The sequence below is a fragment of the Dipodomys spectabilis genome, unplaced genomic scaffold (genome assembly GCF_019054845.1).
Source record: "Dipodomys spectabilis isolate Male_0828 unplaced genomic scaffold, ASM1905484v1 ptg000009l, whole genome shotgun sequence".
NCBI lineage: Eukaryota > Metazoa > Chordata > Mammalia > Rodentia > Heteromyidae > Dipodomys > Dipodomys spectabilis.
In genome coordinates, this window is record NW_024870686.1 from 28,458,963 (window position 1) to 28,485,682 (window position 26,720).

The following is a 26,720-nucleotide window of genomic DNA, read 5'->3' on the forward strand; positions in this document are numbered from 1 at the left end:
AGGAGGAGGAGGAGAGGAGGAGAAGGAGGAGGAGGAGGAGGAGGAGGAGGAGGAGGAGGAGGAGAAGGGGAAGAAGAAGAAGAGGAAGAAGAGGAAGAGAAGAAGAAGAAGAAGAAGAAGAAGAAGAAGAAGAAGAAGAAGAAGAAGAAGAAGAAGAAGAAGAAGAAGAAGAAGAAGAAGAAGAAGAAGAAGAAGAAGAAGAAGAAGAAGAAGAAGAAGAAGAAGAAGAAGAAGAAGAAGAAGAAGAAGAAGAAGCAGCAGCAGCAGCAGCAGCAGCAGCAGCAGCAGCAGCAGCAGCAGCAGCAGCAGCAGCAGCTCAATACAAAACATACTTTGCAAGGGATGGGAAGGGGAAACAAAGGAGGAGGCAACAATGCTTGATAAGAAATGTACTCATTACCTTGCCCATGTAATTGTAACCCCTCTGTAAGGAATTTTCACAATAAAAAAAAAACATACTTTGCTTGGTGTGACAATGTAGCCAACCACAGGATGCCTATTTTTTAAGCAATGCTTTGCCAACTGGCAATGATTAGCTATCTTTTTTGAACTTGATTATGATTAAGGAATACAAAACTGTGTGCTTAATACATATGATTCTAATGGTTGCTTTTAATTTATGTATTTAGTAGGAACTGGGAGGGGAAACGTATTTTTACAGTAACTTGTATGGTGCTTGCACCCTGCACAAGGCTGTGGGTGTTTTGATCCACAACACACACACACACACACACACACACACACACACACTCAGAGTAGTTCAAAATGTCCTTTAAATAAATGCCTGTGGTAGCTCTTGATGTTTTTCTACTTTGTTTTTGCTATGACACAGCAATATTTAAAGGTGGATCTAGTTTAAAGTCAAGTACAGTTATATGAGGAGTCACATGGAAGAAAGGAATTAAAAGTCAAAAAGTATAACCTGAAACTCCAACCTTGAGAAGGTGTTCCTGGCGTAGTGCATGATACTGTCAAAGTCATATCTTTCCCCAAGAGAGTTCACCTCTCCAGGCTCCATCTTCAGAAAATTATACTCTTGACCTAAAAATCAGGAATGAACAAATCAAAGCATCCTTTTAACTGGTGGAAAAGGCAAGACTACATTCCTTCCTAGACTTGCATCTGCTTTTTGCAAAATGACTTATCTCGCTAATTGTGTTGACACGCCAGCCCTCAGGTACCCATGCCAGAAAATGAATAAATAGAAAAAAATCTTTAAGATCTTTCTGAAAGAGCCATCCTGGAGTTATCCATGCATTAATTTCTGCAAAACAGAATTACATTTTGGGTTTGACTTATAAATATATTCTTTTATCACTTCTTAATAATTAAAAGTCAAAAGGTACAATCTGAAAAGTAAAGTAAGCCAGGCCCCAAAAAACATAGGTCCCATGGTTTCCCTTATTTGCAATAACTAGTATATGCCTAGGACAAGCAGAAAAGGTTAAAAGCTATGAACATATGACCATATAAGATAATGCTAAGTGAAATGAACCCCAAGGTTTTATCTTTCTTGCTGTTGTTTTTAATGTACTTATAATATACCATGTGATTTTTTTGTTTCTTTTGTATGATCTTTCTCCACAGTATAACCCCTGTTTTCACTGTATTTGATTCTGGTGCCCTGCATCTTGTACATACAGTTTTCTAATTTGGAGAGGGTAAAGGAAATAACGAAATGCTGCAACAAGGATACAGGTTGACCCATTGTAACAGATTGCAAGACACTGTTGAAAACAAACTTTACAACTTTTTTTTGGGGGGGTGGGAGGAGGTAGGGAGGTGGGGTGGGAAGGGATGGTAGGGGAAAAACAAAGGAGGGGGTAACAATGCTCGATAGGAAATGTACTCATATAACTGTAACCCCTCTATATAATATCTTTATAATCAAAAATATTAAAAAAATTATTTCTTTAAAATCATATTGCTTTTGTGAGTACTGTACAAATGATTATACAAATGCATTCATCTAATGAGTTGAACATCTTCCTTTTATAATTACATTTAGAATCTAAGAAACATTATAAAAAGATCTAAACACAATATTAACATAAACAGTCTGCTGGCTTTAGCTATGCTATTTGATCTCTAAAGATAAAACAACAGCAGTAAATCTACTTCCATCTAAAACTGAAACAAGGTTCTACTGGGCTTTGAACACAGGGGGTCATACTTGCTCAGCATGCTTGCTCAAATGGCACTCTATTGTTTGAGTCACACCTCCAGCCTTGTTTTTCTCTGGTTACTTTGGAGACCGAGTCTTGTGGAGATGTTTTCAGTGTAAGCTAACTTTGAACCACAATTCTTTAGATCTCAGCCTCCTGAGTAGCTAAGATTATAGGTGCGAGCCACTGGCATACAGCATCAGAGCCTTTTTTTATGAAAAATATGCTTCAGACTTTCAGTTCACATCTGCTACTTTCACTCATGGACATCTTCATGTTTAGTAGATTATTCAATGGCCTATTTATTCCCTATGGTAACATTATTTCTTGAAAATAGAAAGAAACAAACATTGTAGGTCTACACCCATGGTTCCACAACCAAAGAATTGCTTTTAATAAACTTTAGGCTTCCATGACTCTATTTTCACAGTGGAAGCAGACAAAGACGGCTCAAGTCATATCATGTATGTAACTAAGCTTTGAAACATTGCGACATAAGGTAGAATTCCACTTCACATTTGGAGCTAGTAAACCACTCACATAGCAAAGGTTCTTATTCCCATGGCCATATTTCTATCAAATATAATCATATCACATTAATTTATGAAAGTCAGTCATGGAATTTCCAGTATCAATGGCTCAAGCCGAGCTAGTTAAGAGGCAGAGATTGTGGATGGCAGTTTGAGGCCAGTCCAGGCCAAAATAAGAATTCATGAGGCGGCATTTGGACCAATGGATAAGTGCTCGATGTGTGCCTGTTATTCCAGCTGTGGCCCTGGGCACAAAGGAAAGTGTCTCCATCCTAATGACAAGGAGAAATGAAATGGGAGGATCACAGTCCAGCCATGCCTCCACAAAGCAAAACAAGCGGATTGGAGTGGTTTAGGTGGTAAAGCACCTTCCTAGAAAGTATGAGTCCCCAGTAGCCAGTACTACCAGAAAGAGAGAAAAAGAGATTGAGTGAGAACTATAATATCATGCAATGGAACTTACTAAACACTTCTTTGTACAAAGGCAGAAGGAACCATCTGATGCTAAAGTGTTTTACTCCATCTTTGAATAGAGCCATACAATAAATGCACTTAAAGATGAAACTATTTTTGATTAACTAACAAGCCTGTATAATGAAAAATGTATCCCACACAACTCAGATATGTCCCATTTAAACATTCTTCAAAATTACAACCTGTATTCTGTCTCATAAAAGCAGCTCTTAAAACTCGTGCCAGCAAATCCCATGAAAAGATGAAACCAAAACAACAACAACAAAAGAAACCTACGGACCAGATTTTGTAGTTATTATCCCAAAAGACTTCACTTGAGAGCACAATATGGGAGCAGAGACTCTTACTAAAACAAAATACTACGTAAAACTTTCTGAAAGAATTTAAGCAACTGCATCCAAAATTAGATGACCATGATAAGTGATTACTTGAATGTATGTGACATAGTTTGTTGTTGTTGTTGCTACTTAAAAGAATCATTGTTATAACCTGCTGAAATTAAAAGAAAATGAGTCTTCTTTATGGAAAAAAGGACAAGTCCCAGTGATGCAAAGGACCAGAGAAAATCACATTTATCAATAAAAAATAGCAAGGTCTAAAAGGCATATTCTAACTTTAATCCAAGCCTCAGAAACTTTTTTTTAGCAATTTCTTCTTATCATAGTAACCTAATGTGCATAGAGATTCGAAGCCTAGGTCCATCAGTGCTTCACAAACATTGCTTTGCAGTAACACCTAATATTTTCTGAGTCAGTAAATAATAAATGTATAGACAATTCATCTCCAATATGAATGTTTTCAGACTGCAATTGCTCTTTTATAATACTTCCAATCACTCATAAAAGCTTAACCAATAATTCTTGCTTCTCCAATTGCCCTAAAAGTTTAGTGAACAGAAAAAAAATGTTAAAAACTGTAATTTGTCTGGCACTCTATTATTTACATTAATTATATATTTCTTCCTCATATTAGATTCATAGTCATGTTGAATAAGCAACTTACTTAAAAGTAAGAAACATGTTTTAAATGTTACAATCTTTGTTAACATTTTCTTATCCATATAGTAAAACGTTTGATAGACAAAGGAAACTAAATAACTGTGGTCAAGAGCAAACCCCTTATTCCTTGTTAGCTAAAACAATTTTCAAAACTATTTCCCTTTTATTGTGCAAATCCTGGGTCTTCAACTTAGGTCCTAGGTACTGTGCCTTAGCTATTTTGCTTACAGATAGCACTCTATCACTTGAGCCCTATCTCCACTTCTGGCTTTTTTGGATAATCAGAGTAAGATGTCTTACAGATTTTTCTACCCACAGGCTTGGACACATGATCCTCAGATCTCAGCCTCCTGAGTAGCTAGGGTTACAAGCATGAGCACCATCACCTGGTCACCTTCGCTTTTTAAGCTTGCAAAGTGCAAGATGAACCCTGAGGATAGGAGAGTATAAATGTGCTGTGCTTCTCTTTGCTTCTCTTTGCTGTCCAACTCTACAGATGACTTCTCCAATCTCTCTTTTTGCTTTTTCTCTCTCCTTTCCTCTCTTCCCACACTCTCAGATAGATAGAGATAGATAGATAGATAGATAGATAGATAGATAGATAGATAGATAGATAGATAGATAGATAGATAGATAGATAGATCAGCTGGCCAGTAAGATAGTTGGTAGATTAGATTTCCTATAATCTAACTTTCCCATATAATTACCAATTGATCTCTCACAATTTATTTGGCAGCCACAGTGGCTAGAAGAAAACAACTTTAACACATCTAATAGCCTAGAACTTTTCGAATTCCCTATCTACCTGGAACAATTCTACTTTACTTCTTTTCTTCAAAACTTTTCTTAATTTTAATTTTTGGCATATCTTTTGATTTGCCAAAGGGATTTGTTATAATTTATTTGGCTAATTACTACTTTTTCTCACTCACAGTCATTCATATATCTGCACAAAACCCACAGTAAGTTTAGAAATTTTTCTTGACATTACCTCCAATACAAAACAGTGCCTCAATAAATAATTAAGACCAAATATAGAGATCAAATAATAATCAACATTGTTACAGAAAGTTCTAAGGGGTTCAACATTGTAACTTAAATAACTATGAATAAAAAAATAATATAGCTTTACTTTGCTTATGTTTAAAAAGAACACTACCTTAGAAGAAAATTTCCATTTCAAAATTAACTTTCAAATTTCTGAATTTTTCTGGTATATAAATTTACTGAATTTTTTGTATGCTAAAGCTAAACAAAATTTTATGATGTGGTAATTAGCACATTTCCAACTACCACAGAAAATTAATTTTTAATAAAAAATTATATTTCAGCTGCTGAAATATTCTTAAGGATATGCCTTTAGTGTAGGCTTCATTTGGCTCAACTTTTTTCCAGAAATTATACTTGATATAACATGAATTTCTGTGGTTGCAGTTCATGTCAGGGTAAACCCTGAGCTCTCTGTAGATTCATTTAACATAAATTATAATGCTAAGTAAAAAGCTTAAAGAAAAAAATCATTTAGTAACATTAATTTAGGTTCTTTCAATAGAGTTTATAAATAACTAGATGTTAAAAGAGAAAGCGAGCCTTAACAATGCATGAGATCATTCAATCTCTAAGAAAAATAATACAAATACATCCTGGGTAGTTTTTAATAAATCAAAGTTTTTACTGTATCAAAAATGATGACACTCTTTACAAGATAATTAAGTGCACATGTCCTGAAAGTTCTCACCTGGCTGGATATTCTCTCTAATGATGGTCACATGGTTGTCTCGATCTGGCCGTGTGTGCTCATGCCAAAAACCTATCACATGACCTAGTTCATGAACAACAATTCCAAATTTATCACAGTTCTTTCCAATGGAGATGGCCTGAGGACCATTTCCCCGCCGACCTACATAGGAACAGCATCTGGAACAAAACAGATGTGGATGGGGAATTGGAAGAAACTCTTTTAAAAATTTACAAAATTAAAAGAACAGTGTCAAAATGAATTGATCAAGTGATCAAACAGACTTTCACTATTTTATCTTCCAATATAAATGCATTTGACACACCAACCATGTCCTCCCATCTTATTTTTATCAATCGTTTCCTAAGGCTTTAAATTCCTATGCATTTTAACCCATCCCATCCCAACAGATAAAACAAGATACACTCATCTGTAAATCTATTACAGCACTTGAAGGCTTAATAACTCAATAATAGAAAGAAGAGAGAGGTAACTAGTAGGAAAATGGTGAAAATCAATATATACTTTCCCCAAATCTCAGAATAATTTTTAAAATAATATGGCTTAATTGTACACACAGTACTCATCCCATACTCAAAAGGTTATTCATCATTTATCTAACATAAGTTAGACACAGGAAAACAAGACACCCTGCAAATTTTGGAGATTTAAACTAAAATTCCTGCTGCTTTAATGTAATAATGATAAAACTGAATAACCTGATGATAGCATGGCAAGACCCAAACTGAGTCATGCTTGGTTATATTATGAAAATATAGTAGTTTGCAAAAGAAATTCTGAATGTAAACACTGTTAGGGAAAAAGAGGTATATGAACTGCCCTAATCATTGACCCAGCAAGATACAGATACACAGCTGTTCATAGAGCAAAACTTCACTGAGGGAAGCTCAGTCATCAGTGAGAATGGAGAGATTTCCACTGAGAAGAGTAAGGGGGAAACATTCTAAACAGCTAAACTTTCATGAGCAAAACACAAACGTATGATAGTAAATGAGAAAGAATAATCTGGGAAGATAAAACAGAGTGAGAAATCCTTAAAAAATGCATTTACTGAGACCAAAAATTGAGTGATTAAGTAGTATGCTAAGTCCATGTTTATTTTTCTAAATTTAAAGGTGGGAAGGAAGATGTGTTGATCTAAAAATACTATGTATTTAGAAATAAGTAAGCTGATCTATGGCTTGAATCAGATATTCAGAAGGAAGGAAAGGAAGGAAGGAGGGCAGTTAAGATGTGAACTTTTTAAATATTAAATAGATGTATACAAGTAGGAGGCTTTTCAAGTGTAACCAAAATCCATCCAGCCAAAATTAGAGTAATTTGGACAGAAACATCACTTAATTATTAAACATTGCTTAATAATAATTTATAGCATTATCCAAAAGTATCTAGAAAGGTAATGATGTCTAAATTACTGTCACTCATAGCCAAAATTGAAATACATCACGTGTTTAAATTAAACTGTGTTCTAGGAATGTATGGCAAATTAAAGATGGAATACATGGCAAAATAATTCAAATCTCCGCCCTCTCCAAAATTACTACATCTCATTAGGTCAAGAACTAAAAGAATTTTTTATTTTTACTTCTGTTTGTCAATTTCACCACAGAGCGTTCAAACAGCTCTAGCAGATTAACAAAAATTTTCTTTTTTAGAAGAAATCTTAGCTAAGAAATGTAAAAATAGAACTATAAGAACAGTTGGAAGCTACCCGGAGGCAGAAACAGAAAGATCCTGGTTCCAGGTGGACCCAGACAAACATGAACAAGATCCTATGTCAAAACTGATCCAGGAGTAGTCCTAGCTACTCAGGAAATGGAGGTAATAGTATCACCACTGCAGGCCAACACGGGCAAAACCGTGGGAGATCCTGTTTTCAAGACAAACTGAAGCTAGGTGTAAACAGTTTACAATTGTAGTCCCAGCTTCTTAGGAGTGATAAATCTGAAAGATTTATAGTTCAGAACCGGCTCAGGCAGAAATTTCCACGTCACTCCAGCTCTAATACAACCTGTTAAAAGTTGCACAGGAAGCATGCTCAGAAGACCAGCCAAAATAGCCAGATGGACAAGTGTGAGGCCCTAAATTCAAGCCCAATATTGGCAAAAAAAAAAAAAAAAGGTCAGGAAATCTAAAAACAAACAACGACTTGGGGTATGAGTCAATTATAGCAAGCTCAAGGTACTGAGATTTAAAAAATTCGATTAGAAAAATCACTATTTTGCAATGATATATCCACTGGTCCATTACAAAAGTGGTCATAAACTGCAAGTCCAGGTACTTACATAGCAAGACATAAACAGATCATATAGTCTATCAAATCTTAGGAAAAGAAAAGGCTGAGTTTAATCATAAATTTGATTCATTTAAATATGAATTCAAATGCACTAAAAAACAGGAGAGAGAAGTTTGAAAACTTCTATAACCAAAGACATTTTAAAGCACACAAAACAGCTTGGAAAACTGCTATGATTGCGTGTTGGCTGGACGATGGGATTTATGGGGAGATGTGGTGGCGGAAGCAGCTGGAAGTCGATGTTGTGGTTAGTTTATGACATTCTTTAAATGTCATATCAAGGAATCTGGATTCATTCTCAAGCTAGTATTTCCCAAAATGTTCAGGGATATTATTGATGTACATGCCTTGTTCTCCAAGGAGCTGGAATGAGTGCTGTCTTTTAAAATAAAATGTAAAAGGTCAGTTAGGCTGTGGAAATGCATATTCAGATGTAACACAGCCATTTTCCCGGTTCATGGAATTTAAGTTTGAAAAGCAGGAGTTTATCCTGTAGGAATCAAATCTGAAAGACACCACCTATCACAGGATGTAGGAAGCAACAACAATTCATCTCAGAATAGCTACCATCTTGCTCTAACCATCAGGTTTACAAGGTAGCAGTAATAACAGCAGATGGGTGAAGACAAACAGAGGAGCATGTGTGAAATGCTGGGATGTAGATGAACTGGTTCCTGGCATAGAATAGAGAGAAAAACCAGCATACAAGGTACATCGCAGCACTGTGGAGTTAACTGCATAGATTTCTACAAGGACCCCAATAGAAACACTGGACAGAGTCACTCAAAGTTCTAATGAGATGAGTAGGAACGCCTTTGTTACAAGAGAAATTAGCTGTGGTCATAGAGACACCAAATTCTGTGATCATCAGAGTAAATGTGTCTAGTAGGACCATGTCCACATTAAGGAATGAATGGTTTTAATTTCCTCTCCTTGTCCTGGCAACTTCCTGCTATCCTTCCATTTCTACTTACCCACAAGGCCTATAGGTGAACACAATGTAGCTCTCTTCATCACTCCTTTCAATGAAAGTCACACACGTATGCTTTTCCCAGTGCCTCATGGCCTGCTTGAACATGGCACGCTGGCTGCCTGGGTAGGAAAAAAAATCACATGACTTTAATAAAACAGTGTCTGTGCCAGGAAGGAGTGCTCTGTGGTAGCTTCCTCCAGTCTGAGCCTGGCTGGGTGGCTAAGAATGCCCTTGTTATCATCAACCACAGAAACCTAGCTTGGCGAACCAGGAATGAGTCACTGCTGAGAATCCACACTCACTTTGTTAAAGTTTACTACTTCTACAAATATGTTGGTGCAAGGCTCCATAAATGGTGTATCCATTGTTCCTGTCCATGAAAGAGAGATTAGACCCCAGAGTTAACAGATACACTTGAACCTCAGTTTCAGAACAGTACTGTACACTCTTACAACACAAGACTCCAGGGAGTCAAGCTCAAATCTTTTCAGTTAGTAACCTATGTGAATTACCGTATTTCTCCAAGTTTAAAACTGGATGCTATGTTTTATGTAGTACTATTCTAAATTTAAAAAAAACAACACTCTCAGTCTACATGGTAGTTTTTCTTTCTCGACCACAACAGACATGCTGACAGTATCTTACCAGTAAAGTTGCCTCCAATGACATAAGGAATCACACCTCCGGGCCATACTCTTTCAGTCCGAGATGTAGCAGCTCTGGGAACTCGATTTTTCTCATATTGCCCTGAGAATTTTAGAGGTATTTTTGCCTTCACTGTGTTGTTTTGCTCCAAGCCTGCAGTGACATTTAAGACATTCTGTGAAACACAAGTCGTGGGCCAAGAAATCACTTACCTCTTAAAGGACCAAACTTTGAAATGCCTTATTTGGAGATTTGCTTAAATGTGCCTGGAGTCAAAAAAATTAAAGAAATGCGTACTTACGAAAAACATTAAAAATAGTTAAGTATTTCACATCCAAGAACTATTTCTATTCACAGATTTGATGCATTTCTATACAACAGCAGATACGAATCAGGTAAGCTTGGAAGGCCAGAGAAAAATGATGAATCTCTGTGGTAGTCAAAAAGCTCCTATTTTGCCTAATATCAACTTATCTGACGGTTTTTGCTTGTCTCAGACATATACTAGTTATTGCAAAGAAGGGAAACCATGGGACCTATGTTTCTTTGGGCTTGGCTTACTTCACTTAATATAATTTTTTCCAAGTCTTTCCATTTCCTAACAAATGGGGCAATGCCATTCTTTCTGATGGAGGCATACAATTCCATTGTATATATATGCCACATTTTCTTGATCCATTCACCTACTGAGGGGCATTTGCGTTGGTTCCATATCTTAGCTATGGTAAATAATGCTGCAATAAACATAGTTGTTCTGGTAGCTTTAGTGTGGTCTTGTTTGTGATCATTTGGGTAAATGCCCAAAAGTGGGATTGCTGGGTCATAGGGGAGCTCTATGTTGAGTCTTTTGCGGAACCTCCATACTACTTTCCAAAGTGGTTGAATAAGTTTACACTCCCACCAACAATGCAGTAAGGTTCTCTTCTGTCCACATCCTTTCCAACAGGTGGATCCATTGCAACAATGAGATGTATAAGACATTATGTCGAAAAACAAACTTTACAACTTTGAGAGGGGGGAGAGGGGTGGGCAGATGGGGACAAAGAGGAGGCAACAATGCTTGATAAGAAATGTACTCATTACTTTGCCCATGTACAGTATTTTCACAATTAAATAAATAAATAGATAATAAAAAACCTATGCAAAGTTAAAAAAAGATCCTATTTTAACTAAATCTTTTAGCTTTTATTCAAGATCTGTATTCGGCAATGGAGTCTAAAATTATGGATGTTACATAATATAGTGATAGTCGACATGCTCTTAGCCAGCTTAATTAATAGAGTCTCTCTCTTCCAGTCCTCTCAGATTCATCCTCACTATCTGCAAAATTCCAAGGTATGTAATGCACAAAACTAGCCCTCATTAAATTCTGTCTATGCTAGAGCAGCTGCATGTATATAGTCATTTATTTCCTTGCTAGGATTTCATGTTTTGTTAGTGTTTCTGCTTTTCACAGACTAGCACAATTCTTATAACTTTTCCATCACAGTTGAGACAAATGCCCTTCCACTACTATATACACTGACACAACAAATAGCTTCCCCGATGTCTATATCCTGAGCATGTCTAAGCTTTTGATGCTCTGGAGCAAAGATTTTTGTTTAGGAAAATTAGTCTTCAAAAGCATATACTCTGAATATTTAAAATTTTGTTTTATGTGTATTATATTCTGGGGCTTCAACTCTGGGCCTGGGCACTGTACCTGAGCTTGTTTTGCTCAAGGCTAGCACTCTACCATTTGAACCACAGCTCTACTTTATGATGGGTAATTGGAGATAAGAGTCTTGCCGACCCCACAGGGGCTGACTTCTAGCCTCAATTCTCAGATCTCAGCCTCTTGAGTAGCTAGGATTACAGGTGTAAGCCACTGGTGCCCAGCTCTAATGCATTTCCAAGTAAAGGGAAGCTTAAAATAATTATCACAAATATAGAACTTAAATTAAAAGCCAGTTGTGGTGACTCCAACCTATAATCCCAGCTACTGAGAAAGTGAAGACTGTGAGGAGCACAGTTTTAAGCCAGCACAAGCACAAAGTTGGCAAAGTTATCATCTCAACAAACATCTGGGTAACATGACACACATCTGTAATCCCTGCTGCATGGGAAACATAAGCTGGAGGATTATGGTCCACTCTGGCCTGGACATAAATGTATAACCTTATCCCAAAAATAATAAAGCAAGGAGAACTGAGTGTTGCTAGAGATAAAATGCTTGCCTAGTAAGTGAGAGGCCCAGAGTTCAACTCCTAGTACCATGATAGATAGACAGACAGACAGACAGATTATATGGTAAGACAATGGAGAAGCCACATTTTGAGAGGTCGAATCTTGAAGTCTTTATTAAAAGTCAGTGACTGCATGGTGTCTCAGAGACCAGCAGCCAGCAAATACACTTAAACTGTTAGGAAATTGAGCCATTAAGACCAGAAAAGCAAAAACACAAACAATACCAACAGACCAATTCAGCTCCGGTGGAGGGTTGAAGTGGGATGTCTTGGTGACCGGAGACAAGAGACAAGACTCAAACTCGGAGACACATGGCAGGGTTTAATGGTGCCTGAGGTGGTCTAGGCCTAAAAAGGATCAGGTCAGGATGCAGGGTTACAGGACACTCCCAGTCCCAGGCACTGGACAGGTTTAATAAGCTATCATCCAACTCCCTACCCTGCCTCCAGGAATTCAGGCACATCCATCACCTAGAAGGCAGGGGCTTCAGATTCCTCCACCATGAAGACAACATGCCAGACCCTACCATCCACCATGGGGCCAAGATGGTGCTGGACAGACCCAATCTCCCTACTTCAAATAGATAGATAGGTAGGTAGATAGACAAACAGACACACAGATAGGTAATAAATGATAGATCTATCATTTACATCTACATGATGTAGATGTAGATTAAATATATGCATATATGTATGTATAGGGAGAGATGTGGTTAATAAAAATAAATAAGGGACTCTTAGCTAGCATATATCCTTTAACACTTCACATCACAAAGGTACTCTGGTTTAAATAAACCGAACTTGTATGAGTATGATATCCATTGCACATCAAGTTAAGAATATGAGCATTAAAGATGGATATACCAGAGCCAATTCTTCTTATCCTGTCTATAAGTTGATAGAGAGCCCCTCGTTTCTTTGACATACCATGGTCTCCAAGCCCACCTGGAAAAAGAAAATAGTTCAGTTGAACTCGTGTACTGTAAAACTCTTGCAATAATAAAAACATCACATTGATGAACAATAAGAATAAACGACACTGATTTTTCTACGGCCATCTGATTTTTGTGGTCTCAAAGTGTTAGCGTCATGACTCTCTACGAACTCTGCAGAGGTTAAAAGTTCTACACCCTCAAATGCTGGCAACTGAACATAAGGAGGTGGGAGAAATGCACAAAGAAACCTCAATTACTTTATTTGGACATCTTAGTAATTGAGTCATCTATGGATAATTTGAGGCATTTTTCTTCCCTGTGCCCTTGACACCACATACTGCTATGCCGAATGACAGCACAGTTGTTCTGCCCTGTTGCCTGCCTTCCAGCTATTTCCCCTATGCAAACAGTATTTTCAGATGCCACAGCAGTCATGGAAATGCAAACGCTGGAGGAAGGAGCTTGTAGCACAAGTTCTACTCCAAAGCTTGGATACACTTTGAGAATGTAAAAATTCATAATAATAAAATAATGCATCAGAACACATTCAAGTAAATTTTGAAAATTAGCTTTTCTGAATGATAAGAATCTAGTAACATAGAATGAAGGGAAAAGTCAAAGGTGAGGATCTAAATGAATGTTCCGTGACAAAACATTCTCCTGCAATAGAAATTTCTGAGTATGTATAGAACAGAAGCGAGGAGTACAACCATATCTTTTTCAGTTTTAAGAACCAAGATGAGAAAGGCTAGGTTCTGACTGAAGTTAGGAACCAGAGAATTCTGCACTAGTCCAAATCCCTTCATATCCACACTTTTCATAAAAGGCTGTCCAAAGGTTATTTTCCTTCTTCTTAAATTTTTAATAGAAAAGTAAGAAAGAAGCATCACAAAAAAAAAGGAAAGTAAAAAAGAAATCATGCGATGGAACTGATCATGACATCAGAACTAATGCAGAAGCATTTGTACATCAAAAAGTGTTTATATGTGCTTTGGGTTAAAATTTTTTTAAATAGAAGCAGAAATCCCTAAGACAATAAAACTATTCTCGGATTTTGAATTATTCCCTTCCACTATCAATTTTGCCTTTGAAATTAATACTAAAACACCTAGGTAGAAGCTAAAAACAGACAATAAAATCTACTTCCACAGATGCCACCCAAAGAAAAACTCCAAAGTCCTTATAAGGCAACTAAGAGTGTTTGTTCACTGACAAATAATAGTCTAATTATTTGCATTACACAGTCACATTTTTGCTGTGCATCTTGAGAAAAAGCTTTCAGACTTTTTTCCATTCAACATTTTAGAAAGATGAGGTCATACTTAAATGTGTGCATTCCTAAAATGCTACTAGAAACCTTGTTAAACTAGGCATCTATGTGTTTGAAATGACCATTTGTGGTGACTGGCTATCTTTGACAGGTCTGAAACATATAGGAATAGAGTTATAAAGGGGATTTATTATGAGGAAATAGATGTATCATTGTGTAAGAATCAGATAATTACAAGGATAGGATGAATTATAGAATTAACAATCAGTGTTTCAAGGCTATTAAAACAATGTTGGGAGTGGAGTAACTTTTTTGAACATTTAATAATTTTCATGCCAATTTAAATAGAATGCGACATTGGTAGTTTAGTGAAATAGGAAAAAAGAAAAGGTGTGGTCTGTCACATGTTCTAAAACAATGAAAATAGGCATGTTAATAAAGATTTATAGAAAAACTATAAATTTTGAAAATAATGAAAAACACAGTATACATGAATGAATACAAAGAAATGAAGCAGTTAGAAAAAATACAGAGCTTACATTTGTAAATTTTAGGAAATTTACCAGAATTGTGCAAATTACCACTGAATTTTCACATGTGTATTCCTGTCATATATGCATTTCAAATAATGTTTTCTTATTAAGAGTATAATCTGACATATTCTATATGTTTAAAATCAAGTTACTTTTCTTCCAGTTCTATTCTCATAAGGCTTAAGTTTAAATGAAACTTAAAATTTTAATAGAGTTTTAATAAACCTCAAATGACTGAAAATTAAGACTCCAATGTGAGGTGAGGGGAAAGTGAAAGAAATGTCCTAAAAATCATTAAAGCTAATGAAAAGTTTAACAGAAGCCGGCAATGCTACGTCAAATGAATCTAGAATTTTTCTGAGTGTGATCATCCCTTCATCATCCAAAACAAAGGCTTCCACAGCAGCGTTAAGTGGGAAGCAGCAGCTAGAAAGGGAATGCCAATGAATACCTCCAAGACATGTGCTACGCATCCACTCTAAAACAAGAAGTGCCCTTGCAATGATTCATATCTCAGATGCACATAAAGGACACATTATTTTTGACCAGTACATGTTCTTGTTTCGAGTAATTTTCTTAGCTGGAATAATGTCTTTGTTCTTAGAGAGTTTTCACTAATCTACCAGTGCTAAAGTGTTTAAAGAAGGAATGAGGAGAGTCTGCAGTCAATGCCTAGTGCTGAAATTAATCAATAAACAGTATTTTGGTATTATATACTTTATATAAACATATTATATATATCCTTCAATTAATGTCAAAATGTTGTTTTGTACACCTAGAGACATGTAAGTACCTCAAAGAAAATATGATAAACTGCTAACAACTATGGAATCTAAGAGGACAATGCACTGGTGTTTCTTAAGTCATCTTAATTTCTCCATTCATAGTAACAAAAATTTTGTAATAAGCATAAATGGAAACAAACATAAATGGAAACACTGATTCACAGTAATCCTTACATCTAATATATACTGTCTTGTAGATACTACAAAGAAACTATGTATTTAATTTTCATGAAATAGAAGAAGAAAATCTGAACTGCACTGAGAATGCAATGAGATCAAAAGGCATAGCCTCAATTAAATATTCTAATCAGGGGGCTGGGAAGGTGGCTCAGTGGTAGAGCACTTGCCTCGCATGCATGAAGCCCTGGGTTTGATTCCTCAGCACCATATAAGCAAAAAGAAAAAAGCCGGAAGTGGCGCTGTGGCTCAAGTGGTAGAGCGCTAGCCTTGAGCTGAAGAGCTAAAGGACAGCATCCAGGCCCAGTGTTCAGGCCCCACAACCGGACCCCCCCCCAAAAAATAATAAAAATAAAAATAAAAAATAAATATTCTAATCAGAACTATGGGAAAAAAGTGTTTTTCTTCTTTTAGCCTCCCATTTTTTCTCCAGTATAGAATACAGAATACAAATCTCTCTAAGAAATTCTTTCATTTTAACTAAGATACTTTAAAGTGAGAACTGAGGAATTTCTAAAATACTTCAATTTTCACACACACAATCTAAACATGTTCAAAAAAACAAAAATGGAATTTGTCTTGTGAGGTTTTCCTAAAAGTTATAAAGATAGATCTGGATAGATACAAAAATATTGCTAAAGAAGTTTCCATATACTCTATGAATAATCCACATTTTTCAACTAACTATCCAAAGCAGAGATAAATAAATAAGGCTAGACTATGTGTCCTTTCTTAGAACTGAATTTTGGTTCTGATTCAGTCATTTCCCAGCTCTATGACAATAAGAAAACTATATGACTACTCAATTTCATCTCCTCATATGCAAATTACAATCCAATTACTACTGAACTTTGTAGCATTGTTATAGAAAATCAGAAGGTTACTATGTGCAACGCACTTAACCTTACATAAACACCTCAGTGTGTCTGTTAAAATAATAATACATGAAACCTAAACTGCTACATGTTCATTTCCATGCAAGCAATTAAATTCATCAGTGGGACATTAATAATGATCCAAAGAATATATATGGCATTCCAAGAGTACATTCTCCACAATGAATATGAACAAGTCAGGTAATCAGCTGTACCTGTGGTATGTCCAGCTCTTCCGAAAGGGTTCTGTGTCAGATCAATCGTCCTATCTATTTGAAAGATATTTAAGTCTTCATCGTCTAAGGCAATATCACCCCAAAATACAGCTACAAGAGAAAAGTTGAATTGAAATATAAAATACTGCAGAAGTAGAATCAACACAACTAATCTAATTCAAAAAACACTGCTAATGTAATCTTAATGGGATATGGTGGCGCTTAATATCTATAAATACATAGCCTATAGACATGTGTGCCTGCTGTTTTTATTTGATTTGGTTTGGTTTGGTTTTTCTTAAATTTTATTTTTGTGGGGATGGTGTAAATCATTTCTTTGAATAAGAAGGTTATTGATGATTTACAGGGGTGCTAAGCAATGGGAAATTGGCGATCATGCGCTGCTCTGAAAAGATTGTAAAGGTCTAACTACCATACTGGTATTTTCTATGGATGCCTATGGCCAAAGTGGTCTTCACAAACAGGTGGAAACAGTAATAACTAAATTCCATGCTGTGGTAATTTTATGGATCAAAGTACAACTAAGACAACAGAACATTGTTCTACTATAGCTACCTATTCGTTCACATATTTAGTGCATTTTATACATTTATAACACATTTCTCAAAAGATGACATGGCCTTTGAGTTTCTATAGATGCAAACATAGTTACCAAACATAAAATGTAAGTCAGCTTTTATTTAAACTAAAACCAGGTGCCAGGCCCTTGCATATTTGAGACAAGTAAGACATGGTTTATGATTTCAGGAGCCTCAAAGCCATTTCCTTACAGCCTGGAAAACACTTTGACTCCAGTGTTTTATGATCCTTAATAAAGCAAAGCTCTATAGACCCTTGTGAAATAATAGCGTTCGTTTATAACGAGTATGCAAATTTCTCTTTTAACATTAACATCACAAGGCAATGGCCTCCTTGGTGGAACCCAAACTAAATCAATTGGTCCTTCAGAGCTGCCAGACGTCACAGCCCAGTTACTCTAGGAAACACAACAAACTCAAGACAGAATATGGTCATTACAGCTCAGTGAAACTCTGACAAATGCCTCGAAACTCAGGGTAATTGTTTTCCTGCTACACATTTATACGTTTTCTTCTTTTTCATTTAACCTCAGAGTTTCTCCTGTAAAATGTAAAAATAAAGGTGGAAAATAAATTAAAATTTACAAAGTCAAAATTATCCACTCTTTAATCACTGTGTTTGCTTGGACTTGACTCTTAATGAAAGTAAGCTTTAAAAGAACTAGAGTTCATACATTAATTAAATGACAAAACTAAGGTTTAACTAGTGAGTATAATTAGTTAACTGATAACATTTAAACGCCAATCCTAAAAGCTATGAAAAGTTTTGGGATTTGATCAAAAGTTCTTCATATAAATATAAAATAAGAAATTAATTAATTAGTTAATTTATCAATTTAAATTCTGTCACAACACTGCCATTTGGTTAGATTTGGTTAGGAGTTAGATTTGTTTATAAATTTAGGCATGAAGATAGTAGAATTTAGTTCAAAGTAAGTTTTTCACTGCAACATGAAAAAGTCATTCTGCAAAACTAGCTATTCAAGGGACAGAGAGCTAAGGATCACAGCCTAAAGTCTGAATGGCAGGCAGTCCATTAGACTCTTATCTCCAATTACACATACAGACACATACACACATATATACATACACACACACACACACACACACACACACACACACACACACACACACACATGCCAAAAGTAGAGCTTTGATTCAGTGGTACACCACTAGCCTTGAGCAAAATAAAAACTAATAAATAGGATACTGCCCATGCCTTGAATTGTACCAAAATAACAGAAACCAAAACAAATCTGAATTTTCTTCTCAACCAACAATTCTGTCCTATCACCAATAATTAGTTTATTGACAAATGTAATAAATGTAAGGAGATGCTCATTATTGTCTACTGTCATGGAAAGAAGCCTTGAAAATCATTTTACAAAAACATTTATAATGCCACCAAAGAGTTTGATGCCTCAAATTAAACCCATATTGTAAACTTGTAAACTTGAACCTGTGCATCAAACACAAATAATACCCCAAAGTCCCTGAAGCCACTCATCTCAAGAAAAACATGATCTACCTAATTTAAATATTTTGCGAGTTATGCTATAATGTTGGTTGGTTGTCATTGGGATAAATTTAGTATTGGTTCAAGATCTTAAGGTAAATCCAACTGTGCTACTTTTCAACGCAGCCATCATGTGTGTTCCCTGCCAATAGTTGTGGACACTGCCTGGTAGACACTCTGCCTCTGGTCTTCTTAATGTGAAGCACTGGGGACAACCAGAGACTGGAACACTGCTTCTGAAATTCACTCTGTCTAAGACCCAGCAGGTCTTCGAGTTAGAGTGTCTAGAGAAGAACCTCTGGTCCTTACATTTTAACAAATGATTCTCATTGTTACCATCTTTGTTATCATTTTTCATCCTTACATAATTGTACAAAGGAACTGCCATTTAACAACGCAGTTTATATAGAAGGAAACCTTTCCAACTAGAATGAAACTTTGCTCTTGGGTGATTAACCTGAAAACAGAAGCACACCAGCAGTCAAACTCCAGGTTTTGCCAACCCTATAGTCTAATAAAGTAAGTATCTGTAAAATAGAATTCAAATGTGTTGGAGATTTCATTTTCTTGTGATGGCATTTCATATGCACGAGGATCCATGCACCAGTGGATTACATCAAACCCAGGCCAGCAAGCATGAATCCTTTTACAAAAGCAAAACACTTTTTCTTGAGCAACTAAAAAAAAAAAAATCCCCCAGCCAGAGAAATGATGGCTTGTTAGAAAGGAGACAAAACCATTCCGGAGGATATAACTCATTTTATTCATTTTTTTCTAAACTAATAACTTCAAAATCATTTGGAATTTCTGAAAACTTCATTTATTGCTCCTGGGAATAAATGGAATAGCAAAGAACTTCTTTAAAAGTAAAGCAATAGGTTGAGATGAAATGGTTCATCCATGTGTAGACCTGTGGCCCACACATCTTCTTTAAGGCTTGATTTTATCAAAAGAAAAGAATAAACATTTTAGAAATTTCTTTTTTGTATATAATTTTTATTGTAAAGATGCTGTACAGAGGGGTTATAGTTACATTTCCTATCGAGCAGTATTACCTCCTCCTTTGTTTTTCCCCACCAGACCTTCCCTTCCCACCTCCCCAACTCCTCCCTCCCCCTCCCCCAAAGTTGTAAAGTTTGTTTTCAACATAGTGTCTTGTACATCTCATTGTTACAATGGGTCAACCTATACCCTTATTTCATCCTTTTGTTATTTCTCTTTCCCTCCCCAAATTAGAAAAATGTATATACAAGCTTCAGAGCACCGGAATCAAATACAGTGAAAACAGGGCTTATAACATGGGAGAAGAACATACAACAGAAACAAAAAAATCAAATGGTACATTATAAATACATTAAAAACTACATCAAGGAAGATAAAACCACCTGTGTCTCTATCTTGGGGTTCATTTCGCTTAGCATCATGTTATGACCATCAAATTTTCAATATCCTCCATGGTTCATTTTATTAGTGTGTACTAATGTGCACAAATGATGTGCAATATCACAATTCCACACATGCACATCATGTATTTAAACACAATTTAAACCCAATTCGGTCCTCCTATTTTTCTTGTTTATCCTCCCCTTCACCCATTTTTAAAACAAATTATAGCAAGAGTTTTTTAATTCTGTTTTCATATGTGCCGATAAACTTCTCCAATCATATTCATCTTCCTTCAGTTTCTCCTTTTGGTCTCTCCCTTATGTTTGGTTCCATCCCAAAATAGCCATTGATAATATTTTCATTAAGATTTAGATTCCATCTATAAGAGAAAACTTGTGATATTGGTCTTTCTCCATCTGGCTATTTAATTTAACATGATGATGTCTAGTCCCATCTGTTTTCCTGTAAATGAAAGACAGATGGACTATAGACCACCAAAAAAAAATTCTTAAGTCTCATAAACAGTTTTGGAAAAGGGGAAAGATTCCAAATCAACATGCAAAAACTCTTCTATCTCTTGATAATGAACCTGCTGAGAAAAAAAAATCAAGAAGACAATCCTATTCACAAGCGCCTCAAAAAATTAAATACTTAAGAATAAACTTAACTAAGAAGATGCTTTTTACATAAAAACTCTAAAACCCTAACAAAAGAATTCAGACATAAAAGATTGGAAAGATCTGTATTCGTGGATCAGCCGAAACAACAGTATGAAAATGTCCACATCACTACAGGCAATCTACGGATTCAATACAACCTCCATCAAAGTTCAAAGATATTTTTTACTTAAATAGGAAAATAAATACTAAAATTCTCTTGTAAGCCAAAAAGACCCTGAATAGCCAAAACAATCTTGAGCAAAAAGAATAATGCTAGAGGCATCACAACACCTAACTTTAAATTATGCTTCAAAACTATGGTAACAAAACCAACATGGTACTCACACAGAAACTAACAAGTTAGACTAGAATATACAGAAATAATAGGTACCCATCTAGTTATCACACAGTTTAAAATACATAGTTTATATTACACACATCTGAAGGTTTTACTGATTCATCTCTACTGGAACTTAAGTATCCCATTTCTCTATGCTTAAATATTTTATTTATGCATTGGTGTAGCAAGCAAAGGTGGCAATTTGTATTTAATACATATTTAAAAGCCTACATTATTATGAAATGTTTGCTATATCAGTTCTAAAAATATATGAAAATTTAGAATTCTTATTTTTCTATCTATCTGGTACCTGCTATTTATTTTTCATACATACATACCCAAAAAAACACACAAAAAAGAGGAAAATGGTTTATTTATAAAGCAGTTATCATTTACTTGCCTGTTTAACACAGTGGTTTGAGATTAGTGACATCTAAATTAAAGCAATATGGAAAATGGTTATATAGACTGGACTAAAATCAACCCTCAAGAGCAATTTTAATGATTATTATCTACTTGGAATTTATTTAGATTCATATGTTCAAAAGGAGAGTTGGGAGTCAGGACTAACCAGTAGGCCAAAATTAAAGGTCAGAAAGAATAATTTTAAAACTACACAGAAACCCACAAGTTTTGTTTTTTTCTCTTAAAGGTCAATTACACTCAATGTACTAAAAAAATTTTAAAGAGCAAGAGAAACAAGAGTACTTTTTCTGATACATATTATAAATGTGCTTTATAAAATAATGTACTGAGAACAAGTAATCACTAAAACATTCTTCATTCTATCTCTCCATTCCCAGTGTTTACTTAGCTCCTCCCATCTGAAGCGGGGGCCCTGGGATTAGTTGTAAGGAGACTTCAACTGTGTGATTTCTAAAAATAAAATAGAAACTATATGCAAGCCTATTTATGGGTAAATAAACACTGATGCCACATAATTTTCTGGGAAGAGGTTCATAGTAGATTGTCAAAAACAGTGACACACAGGACACAGAACCTTTCAGTCCATAGGCTGGGTGGGAGTGATATTTGCAAATTACTGCCCTCAAGAGAATCAATATGTTTACTTGAATCAACACTAAAATATTTTAGAGGTGGCTGCTACTTGAGAGACAGAAAAACAGACTCTTCAAGCATGAACTACTGAGAGCATTCCCAGAATCCTCCTCTTCCCTATGACCTACTTGGGTGCCTCATGGTACTTCCATGTTTCAATGCTAACATACAAGATTTCATGAATAGTGCTCAGTCAATTTCAGGTTGATAATAGTCCCAATTCTAAATCTTTCCATTTCCTTATGAATGGTATAATATCATTCTGTATAGTGGATGAGTACAATTCCACTGTGTATGTATGCCACATTTTCTTGATCCATTCTTCTATTGAGGGTCATCTGGGCTGAGTCTGTATCTTGGCTATGGTAAATAGTGCTGCAATGAACATGGTTGTGTTGGTGGCTTTACAATAGTGTTGTTTGTGTTCTATTGGATAAATGTCCAGGAGTAAAATTGCTGGGTTACAGGGTAGTTCTATATTTTGTTTTTTTTTGTTTTCTATCTGTTTAAATACCATTTATATTGATGATTTTTTAATTGTGAAAATACCGTACAGAGGGGTTACAATTGCATGAGCAAGGTAATGAGTACAAGCATTGTTGCCTCCTCCTTTGTTTCCCCTTACCATCCCTTCCCATCTCCCGTTCCCACCTCCCCCGCCCTGCCCCCAAACCCCACACCCCCGTGCCAAAGTTGTACAGTTTATTTTCAACATAATGTCTTGTACCTCTCATTGTTGCAATGGGTCCACCTGTATCCCTATTTAAACAATTTGTTTTTTCCCTTCCCCTCCACAAATTATACCAACATCAAATACAGTGAAAACAGGAGTTATACCGTGGGGGAGGGACATACAAAGCAACAAAGAAATCGTCTTATAAATATGTTAGAAACAATTGCAAGAAAGAAAAAAACATTTGAGTCCTTATCTTGGGGTTCATTTCACCTAACAGCAACTTATCTGACCTTTTCTGTTTGTCTCAGACATATACTAGTTATTGCAAATAAGGGAAACCATGGGACCTATGTTTCTTTGGGCCTGGCTTAAATGTGGTATTTATATTTAGTTTTTGGAGGAACTTCCTTACTGCTTTCCAGGGCAAACACAGACCAAGATGCATTATATTCATAAACTACTTTGTTAAATGGCAAAAGTATTCCAAACATATACTACAAAATTAAGAACAGTAAGGGAAGGAATGGTGGAGAGGATGGTTGAGAATGTTGAAAGGGATGGCATTGATCAAGATGCACTGTATTTATAAACTTCCTTATTGAATGGCAATTCCTTTGTACAACTACTTAAACATAATAAAAATATTTTAAAATTTTTAAAAATGAAGTGAGTATTTTTAAATTTAAAGAACAGAATATACATTTTTCTGGGGTAAATGATATATTAAATAAGTCTTAAAGCAACTAGAAAGTAAAAAAGAAAGACAGGAAAGAAATAGGAAGGAAGAGAAAGAAAGAAAAGAAAGAAAGAAATAGAAAGAGAGAGAGAGAAAGAGAAAGGAAAGAAGGAAGGAAGGAAAGAAAGAGAGAGAAAAGAAAAGGAAAGAAAGAAGACAGGAAGTACTCTTATTCTTTAATCTTGTGTTCAAAGTGCTGATCATTTCCAACGTAATGTCTTGTGAGTATCATTGTCACAATGTGTTATCCTGTGTCCTTGTTTCAGAATTTCATTATTCCCCTTCCCTCCCCAAATTAGATAAATGTATATACAAGATGCAAGGTACCAAAATCAAATACAGTGACAACAGGGATATACCATACAAAACATACAAGAGGAACAAAAAAAAAAATCACATAGTACATTAAAAAATAACAAAAAAAAAAACCCTCTTGTGTCCATATCTTGCAGTAGTAGGAGACAAACAGAGGAGGGGGGTAACAATGCTCAACAAGAAATGTACTCATTATCTTGCTGATGTAATGGTAATCCCTCTATACAGCATCTTTACAGGAAAATTTTTTTTAAATTTTAATGCAAAAAAAGAAAGTGCTGGTCACAATAGAAAATACAGGTTTTCACCCTTATTTCCTTTTAAATAAATTGTATATTTTAACTGCTCATAAAAACAAAATTGCACCTATTAATGGTGTAATGTGACATTTTGATATACATGTATAGTGTAATGTTTAAATCAAGCTAAACATACTTTCTCAACCATTTATCATGCCCTGATGTAAATTTTCAAAACCCTTTTAACATTTTGAAATGTGTAATACATTATGATTTATCAAATAAAGAGCTCTTCAATATATAATTTTGGTTAAAAATACAAAAATAAATGGAAATACAACATTGATTTGTATATATGTTTCACATAACAAAAATGAGGCTTTAAAACCAAAACACTGGATGCTTTACTATTGCCAAGAATGAGTATTTTGAAACTCTTCAATTGAGAGTGGATTATTGCTATAAACTTAATGAAACAATTCAAAGGGACCTGGGTTTCCTTTTTATTTGTATTATTAAGAGTTCTGTTCTCGTTCTCTAAAACACTCAAGCTCAGGAGGTAAAGGGCCAAGGAAGAACATTAAAGCTTGGGATTTATGAAATTTGGAGAGAGAACTCAGTGGTTCAACCATAGCCAAGAGTACTTGATCATTACACTTTTTCCATATTCTTAAACTTCAGCGTTTATTAATCCTGGACTTAGGGAGAGAAAATAAGGTCATGAAAAGTCTGACAAGATCACTTGGACTTACAATGAAAGCATAATGAAAATTTCTGCACACAAGGGCAAGAGTAGACTCTCAAAAGTCAACTATTTTTAAATGATTGGCAACCACTAAGCAAACTGCCAAAGAAAAATAAGATTTGGCCAAAGTTCTAGTATATACATTTGAGAGACGATGTTACATCAATCAAAAGAGGGGGAAAAATCCTGTTGACATTTCATATGCACAGAATAAGTATTCCAAACTATGACACATATCAAAGTTAATACAAATTCCAAGTTGAAGGGATAATTATCTAAAGTTGTAAAACTCTCTTGATGCAGGATAAAAATTACTAAAAATGTATTTTCTGCCTACTCTAAAAAATACTCAAAGTTTTTTATGTCCTATCCAGCTTTCTTAAATTTCTAATAAAATAATGAATCCAATTCTAGAGTTGTTCTAAGAAAACATTTTGTATAATGTTCTTTTTTCTTCTTTCTTTTCTTTTTTTAAAGGATATTTAGTTATTTTTCAGATAGGGTCTCACATGTTTTGCCCAGGGCTGCATTCAGATTAGACTGCAATCGTTATGAGTAGCTTGTGTAATACTATATTTTCAAATACTCTTATGCTGAAATCACATAAGAAAAGCTACTCTAGATTATTGATTATGAAAAAGCATCTGAATTTACTCCAAATTTAGCATTCCCTGCAAACAACACAGAACTCCTCCACTAGTTAAATATTATTTGATCAATTATTAATCAGAACTCCACTAGTTAAATGATATTATTTGATCAATTACTAATCAGAAAATAAGCTATAAATGCTATAAAAAGTCAGATGTCTGATCTGAAATAAAAACCAAGTATATACATACACAGATGCACAATGTGAGTGAGGATCATATCTGGAGATATTTAACACTAAAGTAATTTTTCACAATATCTGTTAGTTTAAAGATGAATCCACATTCGTCTGCTCTTTCTCAACATGGAACACAGTTGTCCTTTTTTAGTTTCCTCTTTCTATTTTAGCATCATCTTACTTTATGGACATGATTAAATGCTAAAATTTCAAATAAACATCTTTCTTTTTAACTCAGAACACCAACTTTTTCCCATAACAAAAGACCCATTGAAATATCATATCAATCTGCATTTATAGTCCACAATGCCTGTGGACAGGATTTCTCAGGACATTTTTTAAATATCACCCATACCACAAATATTCATTTGGAACTCTTTGTCTCAAAAGAGAAAACCCTGACAGAAAAAATTCTTTGATCAAGAAACATAAAAATAAATATTGAAACTTTTTGTGTGTATGGCCTAATATTTTCTCACACAAGCTTTAAAAAAATAAATCATCTGTAGTTCACAAGTTTTTAGAAACCTACCATTCTTACACTGCTCACACACTGAATACATAAGCAGCCACTAGTGAGATTTGGTTTATTTATGTTTCCCACATTACACATCTTCTAAGGACCAAAACGAATACTTGTTTTGTTTTGTTTTTCTTCCCTTGAGCCTGTAATTGTTTACATTTGTACGGAGTGTAGGAGTCAACTCTGATACATCTTTGTTAATTAAGCTTATTTATTTTCTAAATATTGACACAAGCTCTTGGA

General features: G+C 35.1%; 1 protein-coding gene across 1 annotated transcript in view; it reads right to left on the minus strand.

Moving 5' to 3' along the window:
• Tll1 (tolloid like 1) overlaps window positions 1-26,720 on the minus strand; it is a 143,741-nt gene that overhangs the window by 50,834 nt on the left and 66,187 nt on the right. Inside the window, exons 2-7 of the mRNA XM_042701112.1 lie at window positions 16,856-16,966; window positions 12,930-13,010; window positions 9,841-9,993; window positions 9,197-9,314; window positions 5,906-6,084; window positions 936-1,041 (exon numbers count right to left, since the gene is read on the minus strand). Of these exons, the coding sequence (XP_042557046.1) occupies window positions 936-1,041; window positions 5,906-6,084; window positions 9,197-9,314; window positions 9,841-9,993; window positions 12,930-13,010; window positions 16,856-16,966 (748 nt within the window). The remainder of the gene's footprint in view (window positions 1-935; window positions 1,042-5,905; window positions 6,085-9,196; window positions 9,315-9,840; window positions 9,994-12,929; window positions 13,011-16,855; window positions 16,967-26,720) is intronic.